The sequence below is a fragment of the Phyllobates terribilis genome, unplaced genomic scaffold (assembly GCF_046119375.1).
Source record: "Phyllobates terribilis strain yellow unplaced genomic scaffold, ASM4611937v1 Scaffold_12__6_contigs__length_324123572, whole genome shotgun sequence".
Lineage (NCBI taxonomy): Eukaryota > Metazoa > Chordata > Amphibia > Anura > Dendrobatidae > Phyllobates > Phyllobates terribilis.
In genome coordinates this window covers 43,683,308-43,708,937 of record NW_027362772.1, presented here as the reverse complement: position 1 = coordinate 43,708,937, position 25,630 = coordinate 43,683,308, and the positions used below count along the sequence as shown (strand labels likewise).

Below are 25,630 nucleotides of genomic sequence, written 5' to 3'. Positions count from 1 at the left end.
CGGGTCGGTGCGATTACAGAGATACCAGATTTATATCGGGTTTTTATGACTGACAGCTGTCACACACTATGAGACGCTTTTTTTGCAAAATCTAGTTTTTGCATCGCCATATTTTGAGAGATATAATTTTTCCATATTTCAGCCAACAGAGTCATGTGATGGCTTGTTTTTTGCAGGATGAGTTGACGTTTTTATTGGTACCATTTTTGGGTACGTGACATTTTTTGAACGCTTTCTATTCCGTTTTTTGGGAGGTAAAATTAACAAAAACCAACAATTCAGGAATTGTTTTTTGAGGGTTTTTTTTATGCTGTTCTGCGTGTGGTAAAAGTGATAAGGTAGCATTATTCTTTGGGTGAGTACGCTTACAGAGATACTACACTTACTATATATTTTTTTATGTTTTGGCGCTTTTACACAATAAAACAATTTTATAGAAAAAATATTTTTTTGCATCGCTTTATTCTGAGCGCTATAACTTTTTTATTTTTCGGCTGATGGAGCTGTATGGCAGCTTTTTTTTGCAGAACAAGATGACGTTTTCAGCGGTACCCTTTTTATTTCCATTTTGCTTTTTTGATCGCATTTTTCCACTTTTTGTTTGGTGATATGATGAGAAAGCATAGTTTTTTGCTCTGTTTTTTCTTTATTTTTATTATGATGTGCACAGAAGGAGTTAATTAGTGTGACAGTTTTATAGATCGGGTTGTTTCGGATGCTGCGATACCAAATATGTGTACTTTTTTTGTTTTTGCATAAATATACGGATTTATTGGTTTAATATTTTATTTATTTATTTTTATTTATTTTGTGATTTTTTTAACAGTTTGAAAACATTTTTTTGACTTTTTTTTTTACTTTTTTACTTAGTCCCTGTATGGGACATTAATTTTTATTTTTCTAATCACTGATGTCATGCAATGTTATAGACATATATTACATTGTATGACATCTTTTCTGACTGTTTTACAGTCAGTGTCTCCTGTTGGACTCAGCTGCAGGGCTGAGCTCAGCAGGACACCATATATGGCAGATCTGGAGGCGGTCATGTGACCTCCAGCTGCCATAACAATGGAAGGTCCTGGAAGCAATCAGGGGGCCGTCGGAGAGGTAAGTTGACGACCGCCTCTCCTCTCACTATCTTCTATATGCCGCGATCACTATAGATGGTGGCATATAGAAGATAGCAAAGGGTTAACATCATTGGGACCTGATGCAATCAGGTCCCGATGATGTCCCCTGTCAGAGCTATCACTCTGCACCGGAATCGCAGCGCTTGCAGGACCCTGGGGGTCCTGAGCGCTGCGGGACCACCCACCATTTTTAAAAGTCGGTGCTGCACAGAGCTCAGCAAGCGCCGACGTTTATGTACAGTGGGCAGTCCTGAACCGGTTAACATATTTCCCAGGAAAATCCATTTTGGTTTAGTTTTTGTATGTTTTATTTTGAGTCCGTAAAAGTGGCGTAATACTCTGACCATGTTGCTGACAGCAGGAATCTGGGAGTCAGAGATGCTTCCAGGGGTCTTCCCCATGCTGTTCCCATGTTATTTGAGCACTGTTCCCATCGATTTGGGCAATTTTAGGCCCTCTGCAGACCGCCAAGGGGAGCCGCCTGAAAAATGCTCGAGTTTCCCATAGACTTACATTGAGCTCGTTGCTTGGGTCGAGCACCTGAATTTTCCAATTTGCTCGACCCGAGCAATGAGTATCCAAGCATTTTAGTGCTCACTCATCACTAATGGTGTGGTATATGGGTACAAGGATAGTGGGGCCGTTCTTCATCAATGGAAACCTCAATGCCACTGAATATCTGAAATTGCTACATGATGATGTGTTGCCCTCTTTATGCACTGAAGATGGCACGTTCCCTGAGTTTTTCCAACAAGATGGTGCACCACCACATTATGGGTGTCAGGTCCGAGCATTCATACATGAACAATTTCCTGGAAAGTGGATTGGTCGTCATGGGCCAGTTGAATGGCCACAAAGGTCTCCTGATCTGACCCCCTTGGACTTTTTTCTTTGGGATCATCTGAAGGCAATTGTCTATGCTGTGAAGATACGAGATGTGCAGCATCTGAAACAACAGATACTGGAAGCCTGTGCTAGAATTTCTTTTGCGGTGTTGCTATCAGTGTGTCAAGAGTGGGAGAAGAGGGTTGCATTGGCAATTTAACACAATGGGCAGCACTTTGAACACATTTTATAAGTGGTCATAAACTTCTAAATAACTCATGAAAGAATAAAGTTACGTTAAAACCAAGCAAACCATTGTTTTCTTATTAAATTCTCAATAAGTTTGATGTGTCACATGACCCTCTTCTCATTGAAAAAAATAAAGTTGGATCCAAAATGGCCGACTTCAAAATGGCCTGCCATGCTCACCACCCATCTGGAAAAGTTTTCCCCCTCCCATATACTAATGTGCCACAAACAGGAAGTTGATGTCACCAACCATTCCCATTTTATATAGGTGTATCCATATAAATGGCCCACCCTGTACTGTATACGGTTAGGCTGTGTGCCCACTATATATTTTTCAACTGTTTTTGCCTCGGAAATTCCACAGCGAAGACTCCTAAAAAAGAATATTACGGGTTCCATGGTCCCCAATGATAATCCGCATGTGCTGTGCACATGATGCTGAAATTTCCGCTGTGGATTATCATGGCGGAAAAATCCGCAGCCAAGAGTGTGCAAAGCAGTCATCAAAGCAAAAGGTGGCTACTTTGAAGAATCTAGAATATAAGACATATTTTCAGTTGTTTCACACATTTTTGTTAACTATATAATTCCACATATGTTAATTCATAGTTTTGATGCCTTCAGTGTGAATGTACCATTTTCATAGTCATGAAAATACAGATAAATCTTTAAATGAGAAGGTGTGTCCAAACTTTTGGTCTGTACTGTATATGGTAATATTTCGTGGCAAAACCCTTGTTGGCAAACACAGTAGTCAGACATTTTTTGTACTTGATGATGAGGGCTGCGCACCTGTCAGGAGGAATTTTGATCCACTCCTCTTTGCAGATCATCTCTAAATCATTAAGATTTTGACGCTGTCGCTTGGCAACTCAGAGCTTCAACTCCCTCCATAAGTTTTCTTGGGATTAAGGTATGGAGACTCTCTAGGCCACTCCATGACCTTAATGTGCTTCTTTTTGAGCCACTCCTTTGCTGCCTTGGCTGTATGTTTTGGGTCATTGTCTTTCTAGAAGACGCAGCCAAAACCTATTTTTAATGTCCTGGCAGAGGGAAGGAGGTTGTCACTCAGGATTTTACGGTACATGGCTCCATCCATTCGCTCATTGATACAGTGTAGTAGTCCTGTGCCCTTAGCAGAGAAACACCCCCAAAACATAATGTTTCCACCTCCATGCTTGACAGTGGGGACAATGTTCTTTTGGTCAGAGGCAGCATTTCTCTTCCTCCAAACACGGCGAGTTGAGTTAATGCCAAAAAGCTCAATTTTTGTCTCATCTCACCACAGCACTTTCTCCCAATAACTCACAGAATCATCCAGGTGTTCATTGGCAAACTTCAGACGGGCCTGCACATCTGCCTTCTTGAGCAGGTGGACCTTGGGGGCATTGCAGGATTTTAAACCTTTAAGGCGTAATGTGTTACCAATGGTTTTCTTGATGACTGTGCTCCCAGCTGCCTTGAGATCATTAACAATATCCCCCTGTGTAGTTTTAGGCTGATCTCTCATCTTCCTCATGATTAAGGATAACCCACGAGGTGAGATTTTACATGGTGCCCCAGATCGATGTCGATTGACAGTCATTTTGTATTTTTTCCATTTTCTCACTATTGCACCAACAGTTGTCTCCTTCTCACCCAGCGTCTTACTTATGGTTTTGTAGCCCATTCTAGCTTTGTGCAGGTCTATGATCTTGTCCCTGATATCCTTAGAAAACTCTTTCGTCTTGCCAATGTTTTAGAGGTTAGAGTCTGACTGATTAATTGAGTCTGTGGACAGGAGTCTTTTATATAAGTGACTATGTAAGACAGCTGTATTTAATGCAGGTAACGAGTTGATTAGGAGCGTCTAACTGGTCTGTAGGAGCCAGAACTCATAATGGTTTGTAGAGGATCCAATACTTATTTCTCACTGCAAAATTCAAATAAAGTTATCTAATTTATACATTGTGATTTCTTGATTTTTTTGAACATTGTATCTCTCAATGTTAAAATTAACCTAAGCTTAAAATTATTGACTGTTCATGTCTTTGTCAGTGGCCAAACTTACAAAAACAGCAAGGGATCAAATCTTTATTTCCATCTACTATAAGTATATATGTTATTTTTCAACCCCTTCTCCCCCCCTCTGTTTATTATGCTGTAGGGCCTAGAAAGACCTCAGAGCTTCAAAAAAAGTGTCTTTGGGGCATTTACGATTTTTACAAATTTTATTAATATTGAATCAAATTTGTCCATCAAAACTCAATTTTTCAGTCACCTGACACCTGTGATTGGCTGTGATCAGGCAAAGGAAGAAGGGATGATTATGGCTTTCGGTCCAGGTGCATACCACCAAAGTTGCCTGTGCTTATTCCAAGCAAAAAGAAACAACACCTAAAAGAAACAAAATGAACATATCCCTTCTGTAACTAAATAAGTAAAAATCTATTTTGAATTTAAACAACATAGGGTACTTAGTAAACTGTTTTTGAATAAAAAAAGCATAAAAGCCGTGCCACCAGCGATAAGGTGATCCTATTCAGAGCAATGTCTACACTGTCTAATATTAAAAATCTTATCCACAAGGATGTCAACTCTGACATATGATAAGGTTTTTAACATTAGATTTAAAAAAAAGCATAAAAGCCACCCCACCAGTGACAAGGTGACCCTATTTGAGGCAGTTTCTACACTGTCTAATGTTAAAAATCTTATTCACATGGACGTCAACTCTGACATATGGTAAGGTTTTTAATATTAGACAGTGTATAAAGCCCCCTGAATAGGGTCACCTTGTTGCTGGTGGGACAGTTTTTATGCCTTTTTTGATCAAAAACAATTTACTAAGTACCCTACGTTATTTAAAAGCAGTTTTACTTTTTATTCCAAGCAATAGGAGAAGAGTGTGACTAATTTAAGTAATTTGAGGACATCTTTGATATAGATACATTTTGCTTTTTCCCCTTTAACAGGCCTACTGATTTAGGGTATTGTTTCCAAAATGCCAAGATCTAGTATAATAGTGACTTCTACTGCCACAAGCTGCAGCTATCATGTGTCTGATGCTTGAGAAAATAATATTGGGAGCATGTCTGGAGGGTCAACACTTGATTGGCATAGGAAAGCCAAGATTTTTTAAATTATACCTGTAGCTAATTTGGAAAAAAAAAATTAAAAAACCTATCTGACATCTAGTCAAACCAATGAATCATGCAGCTCCTGCTAGCCTGACATAGTACATCCCAATGAAACCATTCTATAGAACAAACATTTTCTAAATATTTCCTGTTATTCTTCAGTAGGCTAGCAAAGAGGAAGCAAAAAATGAGAAAAACACCTTTCTTTAACCAAATATAGATTAAGGTAAGATAGAAATAAACTTCTTAAACGTTTAATTAAAATAAGAATATATAGAGAATAATTGTTGTATAGCTCCTCTTTGGTGTGGATGGAATTTGCTGGGAGATCTCAACAACATTTTGACGGTCTAGTAGCTTTTATCGATAGTACAGCTACTTTTATCGATAGTACAGTACTATCCCAGGATTAGCTGCTTCTTTGAACACCAGGGGAGTTCAGCTCCTATTTTTTCCCATCGTACATTGTATTTACGGTAGAGGACTCTGAAGAAGCTCATATCCTCAACAAGGAAAGTGAATTTGAACATTTAGTAACTCTTGTGAATGTTGAATTTTCTTCATTTATTTTAATTTCTGCTTAGTTTTCTTTAATCTCCCCTTTTTCTTAATTTAGTTGACATTTTGGTTGCTTCTTTAAAGTAGAATTACTGTTTCAAGTCTCAATGTTTTTAGTGGTGAACCTGGAACTGATGAATATTGGAATTTTTGAGGCTGCTATGGATACATTATTTTCTCTTTGAGGTAGAAAACTGGAATAGCAATAAGTGCAACGGGGTCTTATTTGAGCACAAATGGGGTGACTGAGGCAATGATAGTCACCTGGTGTGGTTGTGAGACTACAACCACTGTAATGGCTCAAAGATGTTTCAGACCAAGGTTAAGATAACATCAGAACTAGAAGGAAATGGGTTAATTCTGCGCTGCCGTTGTTAATGATAGAAAAAGATGATGGTATCCAGTATTGCGGTTTATTTGTCATTATGTTTTGAAGTTCCAAACTATTCACTGTGATTGGTCCTCATGAAGAAGTTTGGAATTATAAAACATTTTGACTCAACACGTTTCGAAGTTCCAAACTATTCACTGTGATTGGTCCTCATGAAGAAGTTTGGAACTTCGAAACTTGTTGAGTCAACACGTTTTGAAGTTCCAAACTTCTTCATGAGGACCAATCACAGTGAATAGTTTGGAACTTCAAAACGTGTTGAGTCAAAATGTTTTATAATTCCAAACTTCTTCATGAGGACCAATCATAGTGAATAGTTTGGAACTTCGAAAGGTAATGACAAATAAACTGCATTCTTGGAGCACAAAATCAACTCATTACTTTCAGTTCTGATATTATTTTCTATTTGTCACATAATTCTTTGATGATGAAATCATAATTTCAAATTAGGCTTTAAATTAGTTTAATCACAAGTGATTAAAAATCCTGAATTAAAGGGAACCTATTATTCAATACATGCTGTCCAAAACAAACAGAAACTGGTGGCATGACTTCAGCCAAGTATATCTTTCTCTGAAGTGCCATCGTGTTTAAGAGAAAACATTTCTTGTAGATCCAGCCAGGGACTTTAGGTAGAGATGTGACTAGTCCAGCTTTTCCATGCATCGCTCCAGTTGATTGACAGGTCTCTGCATGGAGGGCATGGAGGATACTTGTCAATCAATTAAGGAGTACCATAGAGATGCTGACTGTGGCAGTGTCAGCCTAGTCATATCTCTGTCTATGGTCCTCGGCTGGCTTTTCAAGGTACGTTTTCTCTGAAATGCTGCATCATATCAGAGAAAGATATAACTGGCTGCAATTATGCAACCAAGCTTTGATTTCTACTGCCTCTGATTTGGGTAGAATGAACCAAGTAACAGATATCTTATATTTTCTCTTAATGCCAGTATACAGTATCTGTAGATTTTCTTTTGAAATAATAAAAAAATAATAATAATATTTTCTGTTATTATTGCAATTTTTTTTTACAAAAATGAGCTTCCATATTAATTTTCCCAGAGTTATATTTTATTTCCAAAAATATTGAACTTCACGTTTCAACTTTATCCCCTTCCCGATGCAGCCAATTTCCATTTTTGCTTTTTCGTTTTTTTTCCCCCTTCTTCTTGGAGCCATAACTTTTTATGTTTCTGTTCACAAAGATGTACAAGGGATTGTTTTTTGCGGGACGAGATGTACCTTTGAATGTCACCATTCATTTACAGCATAATGTACTGGAAAACAGGAAAAAATCCAAGTGCAGTGAAATTGTGAAAATACTCAATTTTGACATTGTTTTTTGGGAATTGTTTTTGCAGCTTACATTGTGTAGCAAAAATGACCTCAGATTATGGCAATACCAAACATGTCCAATTTTTTTTTTTTTTAATGGTCAATGGATCTGTGTGACAGCTTATTTTTTGCGGGGAAAGGCAATGTTTTTATTGATACCATTTTGGGATAGATGTGACATTTTGATGGCTTGTTCCAGCAGTTTTTATGGTATTGCAGTGACCCAAAAAATCCTACATTTTGGAGTCCTTGAATTTTTTCTGTTTACGGTATTTACCGATCATGTTAATTATTTTTATATTTTGATAGATCAGACTTTTTCTCAATGCGGCGATACCACATATGTGCATTTTTTGTTATCTTTATTTTTAATGGAGGAAAAGAGGGCGATTTGAACTTTTATGGGTGTTTTTTTTTCCTTTTTTTTTCACATTTTTTCAAATAATTATTTTTTACTTTTCACTGTACTTGTAGTCCCTTTGAGGAACTTTAACCTGCGACTGGCTGATCGCTTGTGAAATATACAAGCAATACAAACAATGTACAATACAATACAAGAATCATGGTCTCCTTTGAGGCCTGGCCCACAGGCAGGGTTTCAAGCGAGCTCCATAATGACAGGCTTGGAGGTCTTCAACAGACTCTTGACTATCATAGGAAGCCATTGGCGAATCAAAATAATGTGACAGGTGACCCAAGCCCGCTCCATATACCCGTTACCTACTTGCGCCGTACATCTACAGTGGATGTCGGTAAGGGGTTAATAAAATGTTTTTCTTGAAGTAAATGTATTTGGAACAATAAAGGGAAATTTTTCATTTCTGGCAAGGAATATTGGGTCAGGTATAATTTTTTCCCAAATAGATATAGTTTCTTCACACTACAGTGTTTATGAATGTTACAAACAACCAAAACAAGGAAAACAAAGATTACTTAACTTACCTGATTAAAGGCATTTTCTGAACGTTTTTTTTCAACTTTACAAAATACCCTAATGGGGTAAAAAAAAAATAGCACATTCTCACCTTTTGATCCACATGGCTAGCGAAACTGATTAGCATCAGGAGTATCAAAAGACGAATATATGCTATTTTTTAAAAATAATTTATTTGATAAGAGGGAATATGTCAACAGTTTTTTGCCATGTAATCTGAGAATAGCATGCTGTACGGCCTGAGAGCCTGATTCCAGTGATGTGTCACTTATTAGGCTGTGTGCTGCAGTTTCAATACAACCAGTGTTATATCAGCAGGAGATTTTCACTGCATGACTAGATATCTTGTGCCTCCTAGTTTTACAAAAGCATAAAAAGTCCAACTGCAGCATGTTATTAAACTGTTTGTTTGCTATCAATGATTACTGTCGATTTATTCACAGTCTTTTTATTTGGTTTAATATTTTCTTTATTTTTCTTTTAGATAAAAAGTCAGAATGAATACTGATTCGCTTGATACATTTCTGGAATCCACTACCCCGTGAGTTTATATTCCTTATTTTTTATTATTTAAGAGAAAAATTAGGTTTCTATATTATTCACATCTTCATTTGAGCATCGGTTTCATTTTCTGTCTAATTGATAGTGAAAATCAAAATGATGCACTTCCTGAAAAATCTGTCACACCACAGATTAAGGTGATGCGTGGAGTGTTTTTGCTTTTCTCATTCAAAAGGACTGTCCAGTTGAAAAAATTTGTCAGTTCACTATAGGCATCACCTAAACTTCATCCAATGTACTAAACTTTCACCTATGAGAAGCAGGAACGAACATAGAACTCATGGGGCCCATTAACAGAAGTTCTAATTGGCTCCACTCCTCCAAAAAATATATTTGGCGTGGTCATAGAAGAGCATATCTCAGAATTTTGCTTCCCTTACAAAGTCATTTTACTTTTATCGAAGCCTGTAGACTCCTCTTTGATTGCCCCTATAAAGTAAGATGGCAGCAAAAGTGTCCCCATCAAATAAAATAAGATACCCCCGCAGTGGATTACTCCACACAAACAGTATGATGACCTTATGGTACCCCCCTGGCAAAGTGTGGTGAATTAAAACACAGTATGATGCCCCAACACAGTATGATGCCCCAACTGTAATCTCTGATGTCCAATTAGTACAGTTGTGTGCACGAGCCCTTATAGTGTCAATTTAGCTTCCTTTCTGCATAGGAGAGTTGACTGGGTCTCCTAGGACCCAGCAGCTTCTGCTCCCTCCCAAGAATCTTTGCTTACCCCAACACAGTAGGATGTCCCAACACAGTATGATGTCCCAACACAGTATGATGCACCAACTGTAATCTCTGATATCCAGTTAGTACAGTTTTGTGCACAAGCCTTTACAGTGGAAATTTAGCTTCCTTCCTGCATAGAAAAATTGACAGTGTCTTGTAGGACCAAGAAGCTTCTTATCCCTCCCAAGAAACTGCGATAACCCAACACAGTATGATGCCCCAACAGTAATAGCTGATGTCCTATTAGTACAATCGTGTGAACAAACCTTTACAGTAGAAATTTAGCTTCCTGGCTGCATAGAAAAGTTGATTGGGTCTCCTAGGATCCACCAGATTCTTATCCCTCCCAAGAAACTGCGATGACTGCAACACAGTATGATGCCCCAACTGTAATATCTGATGTCCTATTAGTACAGTCGTGTGCTCAAACCTTTACAATGGAAATTTAGCATCCTGGCTGCATAGAAAAGTTGACTCGGTCTCCTAGGACCCAGCAGCTTCTTTTCCCTCCCAAAAACTTGCGATCACATGACCGCCATTAGCGCTTGCTAATACTGTATGCACAGCACTTCGTAATAACTGTGTATAAAGCAATAGAGAAGGAAGAGATTGTAATAAACAATACAAATTCTTTGCTGATGTTGTTTCTGGTGGGAATCCAATAGCCCAGTACTGCAAAGCAATAGTGCAAACTATGGATCTATTGGCTATTAGAACATAACCCATAAGAAAGTAACTTGGCCAAAGTGTCTAAATTCTTTAAGAAAATCAAAATAGTAATATGATGAGAACTGATAAATCTTTTGTTCTTAGACAGGTGGTGTTCTTTAGTCATCTAGTAGAACAATATGTCCTAACTTTGACACTTTTGACACTTTGTTGTTTGTTGGTGGCTCTCTGTGTACAAATAAAATATTTTTTTCCTTTTCGTGTCTTCGAAGGACATATTATGACGACTCTGAGACGATTTACACAACTCATTGCTCCAGTTGTGATGATTATTATTACATTTTACAGAAGATGTCAATTGCTTTATACAGCATCATTTTTGCTCTTGGGATTATCGGCAATGGATTAGTCATCTGGATTGCTGGCTTCAAGATGAAGAAGACAATCAGTGCCGTGTGGTTCCTCAACCTGGCCATCGCGGACTTCATGTGCTGTGCATCTCTTCCTCTACGAATTGCAGACTGGGTTTACTTTTCACCAAGTATTTCTTGCAAATTGAGCATTATTCTGTTTAATGCAAACATGACCACCAGTGTTCTTCTCTTGACGGTCATGAGTATTGACCGCTGGGTATCGGTCAGGTGGCCAATTTGGGCAAAAGTCCATAGATCTTGTAAACTAGTGAGAATCACTTCAGGGATCATTTGGGTATTGAGTTTAGTCTGGACTGGTTATATGTTTTTCTCATATGATTCCCATGTTTATGACTTTTATGAATGGTGTGTAAAGTATACCTCTGACAATACCTACTCCCTTGATAAAAAACACAACATTCAGTTGATCAGGTTGATCAGATTATTTATAATGTGTGTGATCCCTTTTTTCATCATCTTCACTAGTTATGTCTCCATTTTCTTCAAACTTAGGAAAACAAGGAGATCCCAGAGATCTCAGAGATCCTATAGGATAATCACCGCTGTTATATTGTGTTTCTTCATCTGCTGGTTTCCATACTTCATCTGGCCAATAACACCCTGGTATGATGGAGATTACATTAACTTCATTATAGTAAGTACTATTGTTCTCAACTTGGCTTGCCTCAACAGTTGCATTAATCCAATCATTTATGTTTTTATGGGCCAAGATTTTCAACACGGTTTCTTGAGATCTATCCCCTCCAGACTTGAAAGAGCCTTAAGTGAATATCCTCATGACCTATGCAAAAACAGGAGGAGTATGGAACATACAAGCACGACCGATGATTAAAATATAGTCATTATTCCTTTGTCGAAATAGCTTGCAAACCTTTCCTGAATTGTTACAAGTTTTATCTTTAGCTTGCATTTTATATAAATAGGGTTTCTATTTTTAACAAACACATACTGTATCTAAAAAAAGCAACAGGGGTGTATAAAAGCTTGATGCATGGCATCAAAGAAGACTCATTTGATTTAGACATCTTTTGGATTCACTACCATCATTAAATTGCATGAATACCTTGTGCTTTGGTGCATCTTCTTCCCACGTGAGAGCTGACCTGAAGCTAGGTGACTTCTTATATTCTGTATGCTTGGTTATAAAGTTGAATGTGTATATATAAATCTTATTTTACACTTAATCATTACTTGAGAGCAATGTTACATTTGATTCCTTTCTTTTTCTGCATTTGTAAAATATTTAGTAAAGTCACTATATTTCATTGATGTTTCTTGTGTGCTTCCTCCTTGCTACTCGATATCCATTGGACTTGCCATAGATGCGTCTTATTATGAGGGGTTTCTGGGTCAAAGTCAGTAGACTCCTGTCATTAACTTCTTTCTCTTTAGTAATTTCATCAAATGTGATCATTGTTGACCCATCGTGGAGCCATCACTATAGTATATGTAATGTATGGAGTTTCTTTCTTTCTTTAAGTATCATACCAAATTTGGCTTCAATGTCCACATGTCCATGTCCATGTCTTTACATCCCAGAAGCCATCATTGATTTTTTTGTATCTTGCTGTATGAGAACTGTTTTTTTGGCCAGACAAGTTGTATCTGCAAATGGCACCATTTCGAGTTGCATTCAACTTAATCAATAAAAGAACAAGGATCCAGCTCAACGAACTGTGAACAGTCTTTATTCACACTGAAATAAAGTAGAAGATAAAACAAGGCTTCTTCACATGACAAGCGACATCAACGCGTTTCAAGTCATCTCTCACCATTAATCATGGATCCTTGCTCTTCTTTCAATGATTGCTTCCATGCTTTGACATAGGTCTCCGAATAAGCAGAGGATATGGTGAGCTGGATTCATTTTACTTATTAAACTTAATATCTAACTTTTATTTTATTGAATAATTCTGGAACAAAAATAAGAGCAATTCTGATTTTATGGTTTTAAATGTCATGCTTTTAATTTACTACAGAACTAAATTACTGACAGGGTTGTGGCAAGTTTGAAAGTTATTTCATATCCACTGGAGAGGGGATAACTTCACAAACCCTGAGGTTCTGACTGTTTCGGTCCCCGTCAAACTTCAAATTTTTGTGAATGGAGTGATTTTTGATGATGCACACCTCCCCTCTATTTATTCTATCTTCTAAGATTAAGATCTTATAAGGTTTCTGGTTTTGGTTCAAGCTCTGGTACAGTTCTTGTACCCAAACTGAACTTTGGTCAAAAGTTCAGACGAATCCGACATACCTAAACATCTATGGGTTCGCACATCCCTAGTCAATATAATTATAGTGATGCACAAAATTTAATTGTTTTATTTGTTTTTACTTTTGCACAAGAAAATAACTTTTTTTTTAAATCTTCTCATCATCCTCTGACAGCCATAACTTTTTTATTTTTATAAATATAGAGCTTGTGTAGGGCTTATAATCTGATTAATCAATTATAATTTATTGGTGCCATTTAGGAAAAAATACAAGTTTATAATATTTTTTTTATTTCACTCTATGTGAAGCAGAATGTCTTTTTTTGTTATGTTCTGGATAATTAATCATATAATTTTTTAATGCAAGTCATTGCAGGTTCGGCAATACAGAATGTGTCTTTTTTAAGTGAGTGCAAATTGATTCACAGGCCCCAGTCCAAAAGCCGAAAAAGTGATCTCTGGCCACCGGACAGGAGCCTAAGGTAAAGCCTCCTACAGTTAGGTCCATATATATTTGGACAGAGACAACATTTTTTCTAATTTTGGTTATAGACATTACCACAATGAATTTTAAACAAAACAATTCAGATGCAGTTGAAGTTCGGACTTTCAGCTTTCATTTGAGGGTATACACATTAAAATTGGATGAAGGTTTTAGGAGTTTCAGCTCCTTAACATGTGCCACCCTGTTTTGAAAGGGACCAAAAGTAATTGTACAGATTAAATAATTGTAAATAAAATGTTCATTTCTAGTACTTGGTGGAAAACTCTTTGTTGGCAATGACTGCCTGAAGTCCTGAACTTATGGACATCACCAGATGCTGTGTTTCTTCCTTTTTAATGCTCTGCCAGGCCTTCACTACAGTGGTTTTCAGTTGCTGTTTGTTTGTGGGCCTTTCTGTCTGAAGTTTAGTCTTTAACAAGTGAAATGCATGCTCAAGTGGGTTGAGATCAGGTGACTGACTTGGCCATTCAAGAATATTCCACTTCTTTGCTTTAATAAACTCCTGGGTAGCTTTGGCTTTATGTTTTGGGTCATTGTCCATATGTAGAATGAAACGACGACCAATCAGTTTGGCTGCATTTGGCTGGATCTGAGCACACAGTATGGCTCTGAATACATCATAATTCAATCGGCTGCTTCTGTCCTGTGTCACATCATCAATAAACACTAGTGACCCAGTGCCACTGGCAGCCATGCATGCCCAAGCCATCACACTGCCTCTGCCGTGTTTTACAGATGATGTGGTATGATTTGGATCTTGTGCTGTACCGCGCCTTCACCATACTTTTCTCTTTCCATCATTCTAGTAGAGGTTGATCTTGGTTTCATCTGTCCAAAGAATGTTCTTCCAGAACTGTGCTGGCTTTTTTAGATGTTTTTTAGCAGTCTAGTCTAGCCTTTTTATTCTTGATGCTTATGAGTAGCTTGCACAGTGCAGTGAACCCTTTGTATTTACTTTCATGCAGTCTTCTCTTTATGGTCGATTTGGAAATTGATACGCCTACCTCCTAGAGAGTGTTGCTCACTTGGTTGGCTGTTGTGAAGGGCTTTCTCTTCATCATGGAGGTTATTCTGCGATCATCCACCACTGTTGTCTTCCGTGACTGCCCAGGTCTTTTTGCATTGATGAGTTCACCAGTGCTTTCTTTCTTTCTCAGGATGTACCAAACTGTAGATTTTGCCAATCCTAATATTGTAGCAATTTCTCGGGTGGATTTTTGCTGTTTTTGCAGCTTAAGGATGGCTCCTTTGACCGCATGTTTACTTTACAGTAAAACCTTCCAAATGCAAGCACCACACCTCAAATCAACTCCAGGCCTTTTATCTGCTTAATTGAGAATGACATAACGAAGGGATTGCCCACACCTGTCCATGAAATAGCATTGGAGTCAATTGTCCCATTACTTTTGGTCTCTTTAAAAACAGGTTGGCACATTTTAAGGAGCTGAAACTCCTAAACCCTTCATCCAATTTTAATGTGGATACCCTCAAATGAAAGCTGAAAGTCTGAACTTCATCTGCATCTGAATTGTTTTGTTTAAAATTCATTGTGGTAATGTCTAAAACCAAAATTAGAAAAATGTTGTCTCTGTCCAAATATATATGGACCTAAATGTATCTCCTGGCATTCAAGCCTTTTTTTTTGATTAGCCAGCGTGGTGTTACATTAGCTGTATGTTATGCCGGTAGTAAAAAGACTAGCCATAGATGCCACAACATTGTAGAAGGTCTCAGATCTTCTGTCCAACTGCCATAGATTAATGATCGGCTGCTGGTATGGCTCTTGTGAATCAGTTCAGTCCAACTGCTCTTAGTGGGGTTGGGTTAATAAAGTACTGTGTCTAAAAAAGGCTCGCTTAATCTACCTAAACATAATTTTGATTTAGGAGTCCAGATTTTTCAAGAGGACTTTTCACATGATTTTAATTTAAGCTGAGTACCTCCTCCAATTTGTAATTCTCCACTATTGCTGGAATATTTTTCTTTTTGTATATGTGCCTCTCCGTTCTACAGTTATGTCTCTCAATAACAATGGACTCAATTTTCCCTTCAACCAACTGGGCGTAAATCATAAAGCGCCTCTGGGTGCATTTGCGTTATCTCCTCTGACACTGGCAAATCTAAACATGACTGTGTCCAAGAGATGTTCTATGGTATTTGCCCACTTGGTTGAAAAGAAAATTTGCATCTTTTTTACTAGATGGATAACTTTGAAATGGAAAAAAAAAAAAAATGTTCTGGAATTAGTGAAGCAGCACCAATTAGAGCAGATACTCAGTTAAATAAAAAAAAATCCACTGAAAGGTCCTCTTTAAATGAATTTTTTATGTGCACAGAAATGACAGCAATGATTGGAAAAAAGGAATGGAGAAATTTGTGATTATGATTGGCTTTCAAGCCTTATGGACTATATCACTTGAGTGGAGATGAGCAAACCCAAACTGTAAAGTTCGAGGTTCGTATTGGACACATAGAGTCCGGTGCTGAACTCCGAACACGGAATTCTCTCGGAAGTCCGTTTTAGTGTTCGGAGTTCCGGCAGAACAGAGCGAGAGAGAAAGAGAGAGTGGGAGAGAGAGAGTCTGCTTCCTTTGACAGCCCCCTAGACCTTACTACAACTAGCACAAAAGTTTGAGTCCCCGTTGACTTCTATTGGGTTTGGGTTCTGGTTCAAGTTTTGGTAGAGTTCGGGTACGCAAATCGAACTTTGGACTAAAGTGCGATGGAACGCGACAAACGCAAACATCCACAATCAGTTCATCCCTACAGTTAAAGGGGCTTTCCCATGAATGAAAGTTGATTTTAATCAATAGATCTTGGAATAATAAAATGTTCCACAATTGGATGTGTTTAAATAAAATGTTCCTGTGCTGAGATAATCTTATAAATGTTCCCCTGTGTAATGGCTGTGTCTGACCCTGTACGGATCATGGTCTGATTCTTTTAGTGAGGTAAAACATTTCCCTGTCTGTTTTTATACAATGTTTTACATCAAAGAAAGAATCAGCTATGATTCCATGCTGTAATGTCTGTATACTCTTTTGCTTCCTCCCCTGCCCAGAAGATGTGGTATGATCAGACCATGTTCCGCACACTGTCAGACAGAGCCATCGATTAAAATGAACTTTTGATCATGGGAAAACCCCTTTAAGTACAGCCAACAGCTTGTCCAGATCTGTCTGAAGGCAATGGTCAGAATTCATGTGTCCCAAGAAGAGCAATGCATGTTTCCAATTGAATGTGGTGTAGTTCAGCTACACACAAGCAATTAGAAAGTGGTACCAGAAATCCTGGTCTCTGTCAAAGAAGTTCAAAATATTATAAGTCTAAAATTTACCTGAACCTAAGTAAATCCTCAAGTTAGAGATACCTTGCACTCAGCTCCCCTATGAGTAATAAATTAAAGTATTGTACATTGGAGCCCACATCAGACTAACAAATCTGAGACAACACAAGGGTTTAATCAGAACATCTCTTCTATAAAAATATGGTAAAGAATATACACTGTATAATGTACTTAGCATCTGAAATAAGGCCCTCTTTATACTATATGGATTGCTAGCTCTCAATACTGCGGTAAATAATAGTGAAAAAAAAAAGTCATTCTTTTGAACCATCATTGGTATTTTCATAAAGTGCATTAAGTTTTCTTAGGAGCTAATCTCCAATCAGAATTGGGTAAACTACTTGCAGTTTCCAAAACCACATATTTCCTCCATGGTATAATAAATGGGGAAGTTTTAATAATGCCCAGCCCTGGATTTTATCCATGAGTACAGTGTCAGCTATATATCGACATGCACAGATAGAGTAGCCATTATTAAACTATCAGTTTACTACACAACTAATGCAGCATGGCTTGCAGTTTGTAAAGTACTTGTGACGCGCCCCCTGGGACATATTCCTTTTTGAGGGGAATACCCGGCACCGGATCAGATGGGGGGTTGTAGTCTCCGAGCGGCTGTGACCCGGCCCGTGCCCAGGGCGTCAAGCTCAGTGTTATGTGGCAGTCCTACAGATGTTATTAAGAGTTCTTTTGTGTCGACTACGCCACCCGTTGTGATGCGGTCACTGTGGCCGCCGCTGCAGCAGGGTCCGCTGAGGCTGATGGTGGGTGCGCAGCTTGGTGAGATAACCCCCAACGGGAGGGGTATAGCCTCAGGGGGGACAGGTGCAGAGGATGGGGGTTGTGGTGGTGCGGTGCAGACGGCAATGAAGACAGAGTCGGGTTGTGCAGTTAAGGATGTTTACTTACTGCAGATGTTGTACTGGTCACTCCAGCTTCGAGTGACCACCCGAGCCGTGCTGCGTCCACCAGGTCCTGGATCCAGCCAACCCCCAAACAAGTCCGGAGCATGGCCCTGAGCTCTCCTTCTGTCCCGTTCTCTGGCCGTCCCCACCAGTGATCCACCTAGGTCCAGCTCCCTCGGGCCTTCTGTTGGGACACCCTTGGCCTTGGGTTCCCTGACCCTTCATGTGGTGTGCCTTCGGGATGGATGTGATGGGTGGCCGTGGCAGATGCTGCCCACGGCCTCCGGTCTCTGGCTAGGGTGTGTTTTCTGCCCCCGCCAGTTTGGGATCCGGTACCCTGTGCCGACTCTTCACCCGGGGATTTAAGTTGGGTTCTTGGAGTCCTCTTTTCTGTTTCCCCCTCTGGGTCTCTCTCTCTTCTCCTCTCTCACTCTGGGTCTCTCTTCTCCTCTGCTTGCTGACTTGTTCTCTGCATCTGACCCTGTTCTTAGTTGGTGCCCACCTTATATACACCCTCTATGTGTGAGCTCAGGTGACCAGCACCCAATGAGCTCCTATCTTTACCCAGGCTGCTCCCCCTATCTGCCCCTACACTACTTGGGATGTACCACCCCCCTCCCACTCCAGCCAGGAACAGACTCGGTCGTACCTGCACATTTCTAAGTGGGAGTACCGTCGGTCTGCTCCTCGGAAATGGGATGTGTGTAGTGCATGCAGCCTACCGAGCTCAGTTCCACACTCCATCCTTACCCGGGAGTGGAATATCACACCTCTGGGTTGAGGTGCAATACCCCTGTAGCAGCCGAATCCTCAGGGTGCTACATTCCCCCCTGGTAAATCACAGCACGTCCTCGGGCTGTAAGACATAACACCAAAAACATACAAAATTTTTCATAAACATATAAAATATATAAAACATTATATATATAAAACTTTCTCGTCGCCTCTGGCTCCTCCTCCGGTCACTGTGCAACGTGTGACCGGGTACAGTGCGACAGTCTCTCTGGAAAACTGGTTTTCCTATAAAACCAGTAGGGGGCGCTTTAGGAAGCGCAACTATATACAGGGGAAGTTGGCCGCTCTCAGTCCTCGGCCAGTTAAGGAGGGAAAGGGAATGGCTGCTCACAGTCCTCAGCCTGTGGAATTAAGGGTAAACGGGTAAACAGTTCACTCAGCTGGTCCCAACGGGGACTATATTTGCAGTAACAGTTTCTTTATACCCCGATCGGGTAACTATTTACAGCACCTGCTCCGCTGTACCCAACAACGTCTTCCTCCTGCTCCTTCTTTGGGGATCTCAGCTTCAGACCCGTCCGGATCCTCTTGCTCTTCCTCCTCACATCGCAGCTCCTCCTCTGTCAGGCGATGCACATGGAGGGCGTAAGGTCCTTTGGCACACTTGTGCCGGGTAAAGGTGACCTCGTCCCCGATGTAAAGGTCACGACCTCTGTGCCCCTCCGGCAGATGGGACTCCACGTCTCTGCGCGTGACAAAGACGTCGCCGGGGGTGTTGTTGTCTCTGATGAAGCCCCACCCATGCTGCAGGTTAAACTTTATTACAGTCCCGGTGGTACGGGGACTGTGCGCTGCACGGGGGTCCCTCCTGGTCCGGCTCTTCTGCTCGGCGCTCCTTATTTGGGCCTGTTGTTCCCGGACCCGCCTCTCTCTCCGCTCCCTCGCAAACTCCTCGAGCTGCTGGCGGCAGCACTCAGCACGCTCCGCTGCAGCTGCCCGAGTCTCTTGAGTGAATCCCATAAGATCTTCTCCGGTGGGGTCCCACTCAAACTGTGCTTCCGCTAGCGGGGGCGAGATCCTCTTTACGGGCTTTGGAGCCGGGATCAGGGGTTCATCCAGGGGTCTCTCTCTCCGGAGTCGGGGATGGTGGAACTCCGGTGGCCATATAAATGGCTGCCCATCCGGGCACGTATGCTGGGCGTACAGGTCCTCTCCCAGATGCGGCACTCTTGGTCTTATGGGCGCGGTGGTGGTGGCGCCCTGGTTGCCCGGGCCTTGCGGCCAGGCCTGGGGTATCTGGAAGGTAAAGGGCACCGTAAGGACGGCGGCGCCCTGGGCTACTTGGCCCTGCGACCAGGCCGGGGGCTCCGCGGAGGTAGGGGGCGCTGTTGGTATTGCGGCGCCCGGGGGTACTAGGCCTTGCGACCAGGCTGGTGGTACTTCCTGCTTGGTCACGCTCGGGGTCGAGGCGTGTGACGTCACAGGGGTCGCGGCTCCCGTTTGAGGCCTAGTCGGCGGCGGTGACGTTGCAGCGACGGGCACGGCAGGATAGACTTCGGGCTCTGCGACGGGGAGCTGGGGCAGGTACGCGGTTTCCCGGTTTGGGGTATAGGCGTCCCCTTTACCTGCCTCCACTCGTTCGGCTCCCTTCTCGGCGCCGTCTCCGGCCTTCAATCCTCCCGCGCCATCCTCAGAGGCGGTCTGTCTCCTCGTCTCGGGTGGCGTGCTCCGCTGACAGGTCTCGGTCTGCTGGGCCATCTCACGGCTCCACTCCGCCAACGTCTCTCGCTGCACCCGGGCCATCCTCCTTGCGAGGCCCTCCAGAGCGGTCTGTGCACACTCCCGGTCTCGGGGGAGCTGTGCTAGGACCTCCACTAGGCCTAGTGGGGTCGTTGTTTCCAGCAGGCTCCTGACCAACGGGTCGGTGCTGCTCTGCTCTCCTACAGTCGTCTCCAGCAGGCTCCTGGCCAGCGGGCCGGTGCTGCTCTGCTCTCCCTCCTCTGTTTCTAGCAGGCTCCTGGCCAACGGGCCGGTGCTGCTCTGCTTTCTCTCCATCTCCGGGCAAGCTCCTCCGCCACTCCTCTCCAGGCTTCTTGCCTCCGGGTGCGCTCGCTCCAGACTCCTCGTTAGACTTCTTGTCTCCGGGTGCGCTCGCTCCAGACTGCTCCAGGCGGCACCCATCTTCGTTCTTTTCTTTCGTCTCCTCCCACTTCGAGGGCGGTCCCGGGGCAACTCGGTGACTGTCAGCTCCAGGGGTAGTTCTTTCACGCTGACAGACACCTCCAGCATCACAGTCTCTGTTGATGGGGGCGGTTTCCACTTTTGGCGCCATTTTCTGTCCTGGCCCACGATGGGAGGTGGCCTCTCGCCACCCTCTGGCACGCCCATAATGGCGTCCGCTCTTCCAAGGCGGGAAACCTTTGGAAATGGCGGAAATCGTCGCCCAGTGGCGGGAAACTCTGCAGATGGCGGGAACAAGCTGGAAATGGCGGACAATCGGCGGGAAACGACCTGTGATGGGGTCCGATGGCGTGGACCCTCCGGAACCGGCGGGAGACTTCTTTCTGAGGTAAACTTGCACTTTTCTTCAGGCACGCAGTACCCGGGTGTTGCGGGCACGTAATCCTGCCGACTACGCCAAAGTTGACGCGCCCCCTGGGACATATTCCTTTTTGAGGGGAATACCCGGCACCGGATCAGATGGGGGGTTGTAGTCTCCGAGCGGCTGTGACCCGGCCCGTGCCCAGGGCGTCAAGCTCAGTTTTATGTGGCAGTCCTACAGATGTTATTAAGAGTTCTTTTGTGTCGACTACGCCACCCGTTGTGATGCGGTCACTGTGGCCGCCGCTGCAGCAGGGTCCGCTGAGGCTGATGGTGGGTGCGCAGCTTGGTGAGATAACCCCCAACGGGAGGGGTATAGCCTCAGGGGGGACAGGTGCAGAGGATGGGGGTTGTGGTGGTGCGGTGCAGACGGCAATGAAGACAGAGTCGGGTTGTGCAGTTAAGGGTGTTTACTTACTGCAGATGTTGTACTGGTCACTCCAGCTTCGAGCGACCACCCGAGCCGTGCTGCGTCCACCAGGTCCTGGATCCAGCCAACCCCCAAACAAGTCCGGAGCGTGGCCCTGAGCTCTCCTTCTGTCCCGTTCTCTGGCCGTCCCCACCAGTGATCCACCTAGGTCCAGCTCCCTCGGGCCTTCTGTTGGGACACCCTTGGCCTTGGGTTCCCTGACCCTTCATGTGGTGTGCCTTCGGGATGGATGTGATGGGTGGCCGTGGCAGATGCTGCCCACGGCCTCCGGTCTCTGGCTAGGGTGTGTTTTCTGCCCCCGCCAGTTTGGGATCCGGTACCCTGTGCCGACTCTTCACCCGGGGATTTAAGTTGGGTTCTTGGAGTCCTCTTTTCTGTTTCCCCCTCTGGGTCTCTCTCTCTTCTCCTCTCTCACTCTGGGTCTCTCTTCTCCTCTGCTTGCTGACTTGTTCTCTGCATCTGACCCTGTTCTTAGTTGGTGCCCACCTTATATACACCCTCTATGTGTGAGCTCAGGTGACCAGCACCCAATGAGCTCCTATCTTTACCCAGGCTGCTCCCCCTATCTGCCCCTACACTACTTGGGATGTACCACCCCCCTCCCACTCCAGCCAGGAACAGACTCGGTCGTACCTGCACATTTCTAAGTGGGAGTACCGTCGGTCTGCTCCTCGGAAATGGGATGTGTGTAGTGCATGCAGCCTACCGAGCTCAGTTCCACACTCCATCCTTACCCGGGAGTGGAATATCACACCTCTGGGTTGAGGTGCAATACCCCTGTAGCAGCCGAATCCTCAGGGTGCTACACTTGCTTAGTGCGTCCATTTTATCTCAATCTGTGAGGATTTGCCGCTGTTTTTTTAGCTCAGTATTATAGCCGTCACTCAGTCTCTTCTCTGTGTAAAGGGAAATCTCTTGTGGTCACTGTCTCCACAACAAAAGAGAAATAAGTTCTCTATCTGTAGAATATCAGATAAAAAAAGCTCTTCCCCTCTCAGTCTGCCCCAAAAAATAAGGATGTTATTTCTCTACAACAGATAAATGGATGGTTCTCCCTCATACTCTCAATCTTTCCTCTCTCATTCTCTTTTCTCTCTATCTCAATGCCTCATTCTTTCTTTGCTTACTTGTTTTTTTCTTCTCTCTCTTTCCTTCTTTCTATCTTTCCTTCTACCTCTGTCTTTTCTTCTTTCCTTCTCTCTCTTCTTTTTCTCCTTCTTTCTTTCTCTCTCCTTCTTTCTTTTATCTCTCTCCTTCTGTGTCACCGGTGTCACTTCTCACAAACAAGTCATGTGTCAGAGAAGTCAAGGAGTCCGAGGTCAAAAGCCAGGAGAGTAAGTCATAAACAGAGGGAAGAGACAAAGGCATAGCCAGGTCACAGTCCAGAGTCAGAATTGAGTGATGAGCGAGTATGTTCGGTTGACCCTTTCGGCGAGTACCGAGTATCTTCAGCGTACTCGGTGTTATGTTTGAATCACTCCCGTGTGCATGATTTGCGACTGTTTGACAGCTTTAATACATGTGAGGAATGCCTGTTTCTTTCGCATTCTTCACATGTATTAAAACTGTCAAACAGTCGCAAATCATGCACACGGTAGTGATTCCAACATATCACCGAGTACGCTGAAAATACTCGGTACTCGCCCAAGCATACTCGCCGAAAAGGTTAACCGAACATACTCGCTAATCGCTATCAGAATTCAAAGGTCAGAGAGCATCAAGGCAACAGTACAAAACATAGAGAAAACACCACACTGAGCTAAAAGCAATGACTGGCAGCTGTCTGGTACTGACAGCTTAGTTACAAAGCTGGGTATTCACTAAGAACAGGGAACACCTGAAGGAAGCTCAGCACCTCCCAGTCTCAGTTTGGATGACTGAGCTGTCAATAAAAATACTGACAATTCAGCACGCCCCTGCACAAGATTGGATGACTGAGCTTTCACTCACTGAGTCCAAAACAATCTTGACATATCTTTCTTTTCTCTCATTTTTTCTCTCTCATTCATTCCCTCTCCATCCTTCTTTTTCTCTCTCTCCATCTTTTTTCCCTCTCCCTCCCCTTTATCCCGCTCTCTGTTCCTTGCTCTCTCTCACTCTCTTTCTTTCACGCTCTCTCTCTCTATTTTTTTCCTTCATTCTATCTCTGATAAGAAAAATGAAGGACCCTTTTTTCTCTCAGTCTTACTCAAATAGAATGAAGGCTGATTATTCTCAGTTACCTTGAGATAAAATGGAGGATGTACTTTTCAAATCTTTGATGGGTATTTATTACAATTTGCATACAGATCCCAATGCCCAAATTTTCAAGGTACTCGCAACCCAAACATAGATTCTCATATCTGTCTATCAGACTTTAAATTAGTCCCAACATTACGATCCATATATAGATAGTGAAAACCGCCCATCTGAATCCAATCTTTCTCCGGTAAAACAGAGGATGCCCCTCTCTCAGTCTTTCTTGAATAACATTAGGAATGCTATTTCTCTTTGCCTTTAGATAAACTGGAGGATTCGCTCTCTTCCTGAGTTTTCCTAATATAAAATAAAGGATGATCTCCCTGAGTTGCCCTGAAATAGAAAATTCAGCATGGTGGCTCAGTGGTTAGCACTATTCGTGTGCGGCACCAAGGTTCTAAGTTTAAGGACAACATCTACAAGAAGTTTATATTTTCTCTCCATGTTTGGGTGGACTTCTTCTGGGTTCTCCGGTTTCCTCCCATACTGCAAAGATATACTAAAAGGGAATGTAGATTGTGAGCCCCAATAAAGGACAGTAATGATGATGTCTGTAAAGCTCTGGGGAATATGATGGCGTTATGAAAGCAAAGTATAATAAATAAGACTATTAATTTTCTCTATTTTCCTCCACTATCTTGGAGGTTGTTTTATTTCACTTCTGTCTCCATTTTTTGCTTCTTCTCTTTTCTCTCTTTTTCTTTCTCTTTATCTTCCCCTTTCTTCTCTTTCTCTCTTTCTTTTCTTATTCTCTATCTCTTTTGTCTTCTTCTATTGATTGTGATCAATCTTTTACTTAACTTATCTAGCTTTTTCCAGTTCCTGACTCCATGGGGGATGCAGTATTCCATGCCGAACGCCAACCTGATTGTCTATAACTCTGAGCACTTTTCTTACACTTGGTGTATTTACTTGCCTGTGATTCAACCTCGTGTTTGGTTCTCTTCAGATTTCATCTTGATTCCTAGATTTCATCCTAATGAAATATATATACTATGAGGTGGCGGAACTATTATCGTCTACATTACAACTGTATGAAAGGAGCAACGCAATCATCATCATTATCTGTGATAAAAGATTTTGAGCTTCTCCCACTTTTTTACCCTACCTCATACTTATTTCGTTTTTAGCACTGAAAAGGTATGGTCCCATGTACTGTCTGTCTCACTGCTGAGGCATAACTGTGCTGATTTTTAATGACTGATCACTACATGCAAAGAGGCTCCGCCAAAATCAATCAATGATCAAATAATCAATTTTTTAAACTGTCCATTGGAAAACTGCAGAGAAGTTCAGAGAACTGCCGCCACTTTCTATAATTTATGACTGCATTCCATCTTTGCTGATAGGGAGATGGATTAGACCAAACAACATGCGATAGACAGCATGTTACACAGAAATAAAACACAAAGTGGATCGAATTAAGCTTTTTTGGAGGTAAGACTTCATTTTTATGATTTACATTTTTGCCATTTACTACAATGGCATTCCCATAGACCAAAGTTGAGATCACTTAGGCCAATTAGTATTCTACTTTCCTTTTTTTAATTATATATATTTTTTTACATTAAAAGGACATACATGTCTATGACTTCAAATTGACATTTCTTATATTTTAACTGATTAGACATCTAATCAACCAATGAATCTTGCTCCACTTGATAAACTGCCCATGGAAGCAATATTACAGAGCAAGCATGCTACAATCATTTCC

At 42.0% G+C, this 25,630-nt stretch overlaps 1 protein-coding gene across 1 annotated transcript; it reads left to right on the top strand.

Moving 5' to 3' along the window:
• Window positions 1-9,023: 9,023 nt before the first annotated feature.
• On the top strand, window positions 9,024-11,916 carry LOC141173027 (N-formyl peptide receptor 3-like). The gene is made up of 2 exons (XM_073657654.1): window positions 9,024-9,085; window positions 10,779-11,916. Exons 1-2 carry the CDS (start codon window positions 9,042-9,044, stop codon window positions 11,770-11,772), a joined length of 1,038 nt encoding a protein of 345 aa, XP_073513755.1. The 5' UTR covers window positions 9,024-9,041; the 3' UTR covers window positions 11,773-11,916.
• Window positions 11,917-25,630: the final 13,714 nt, after the last annotated feature.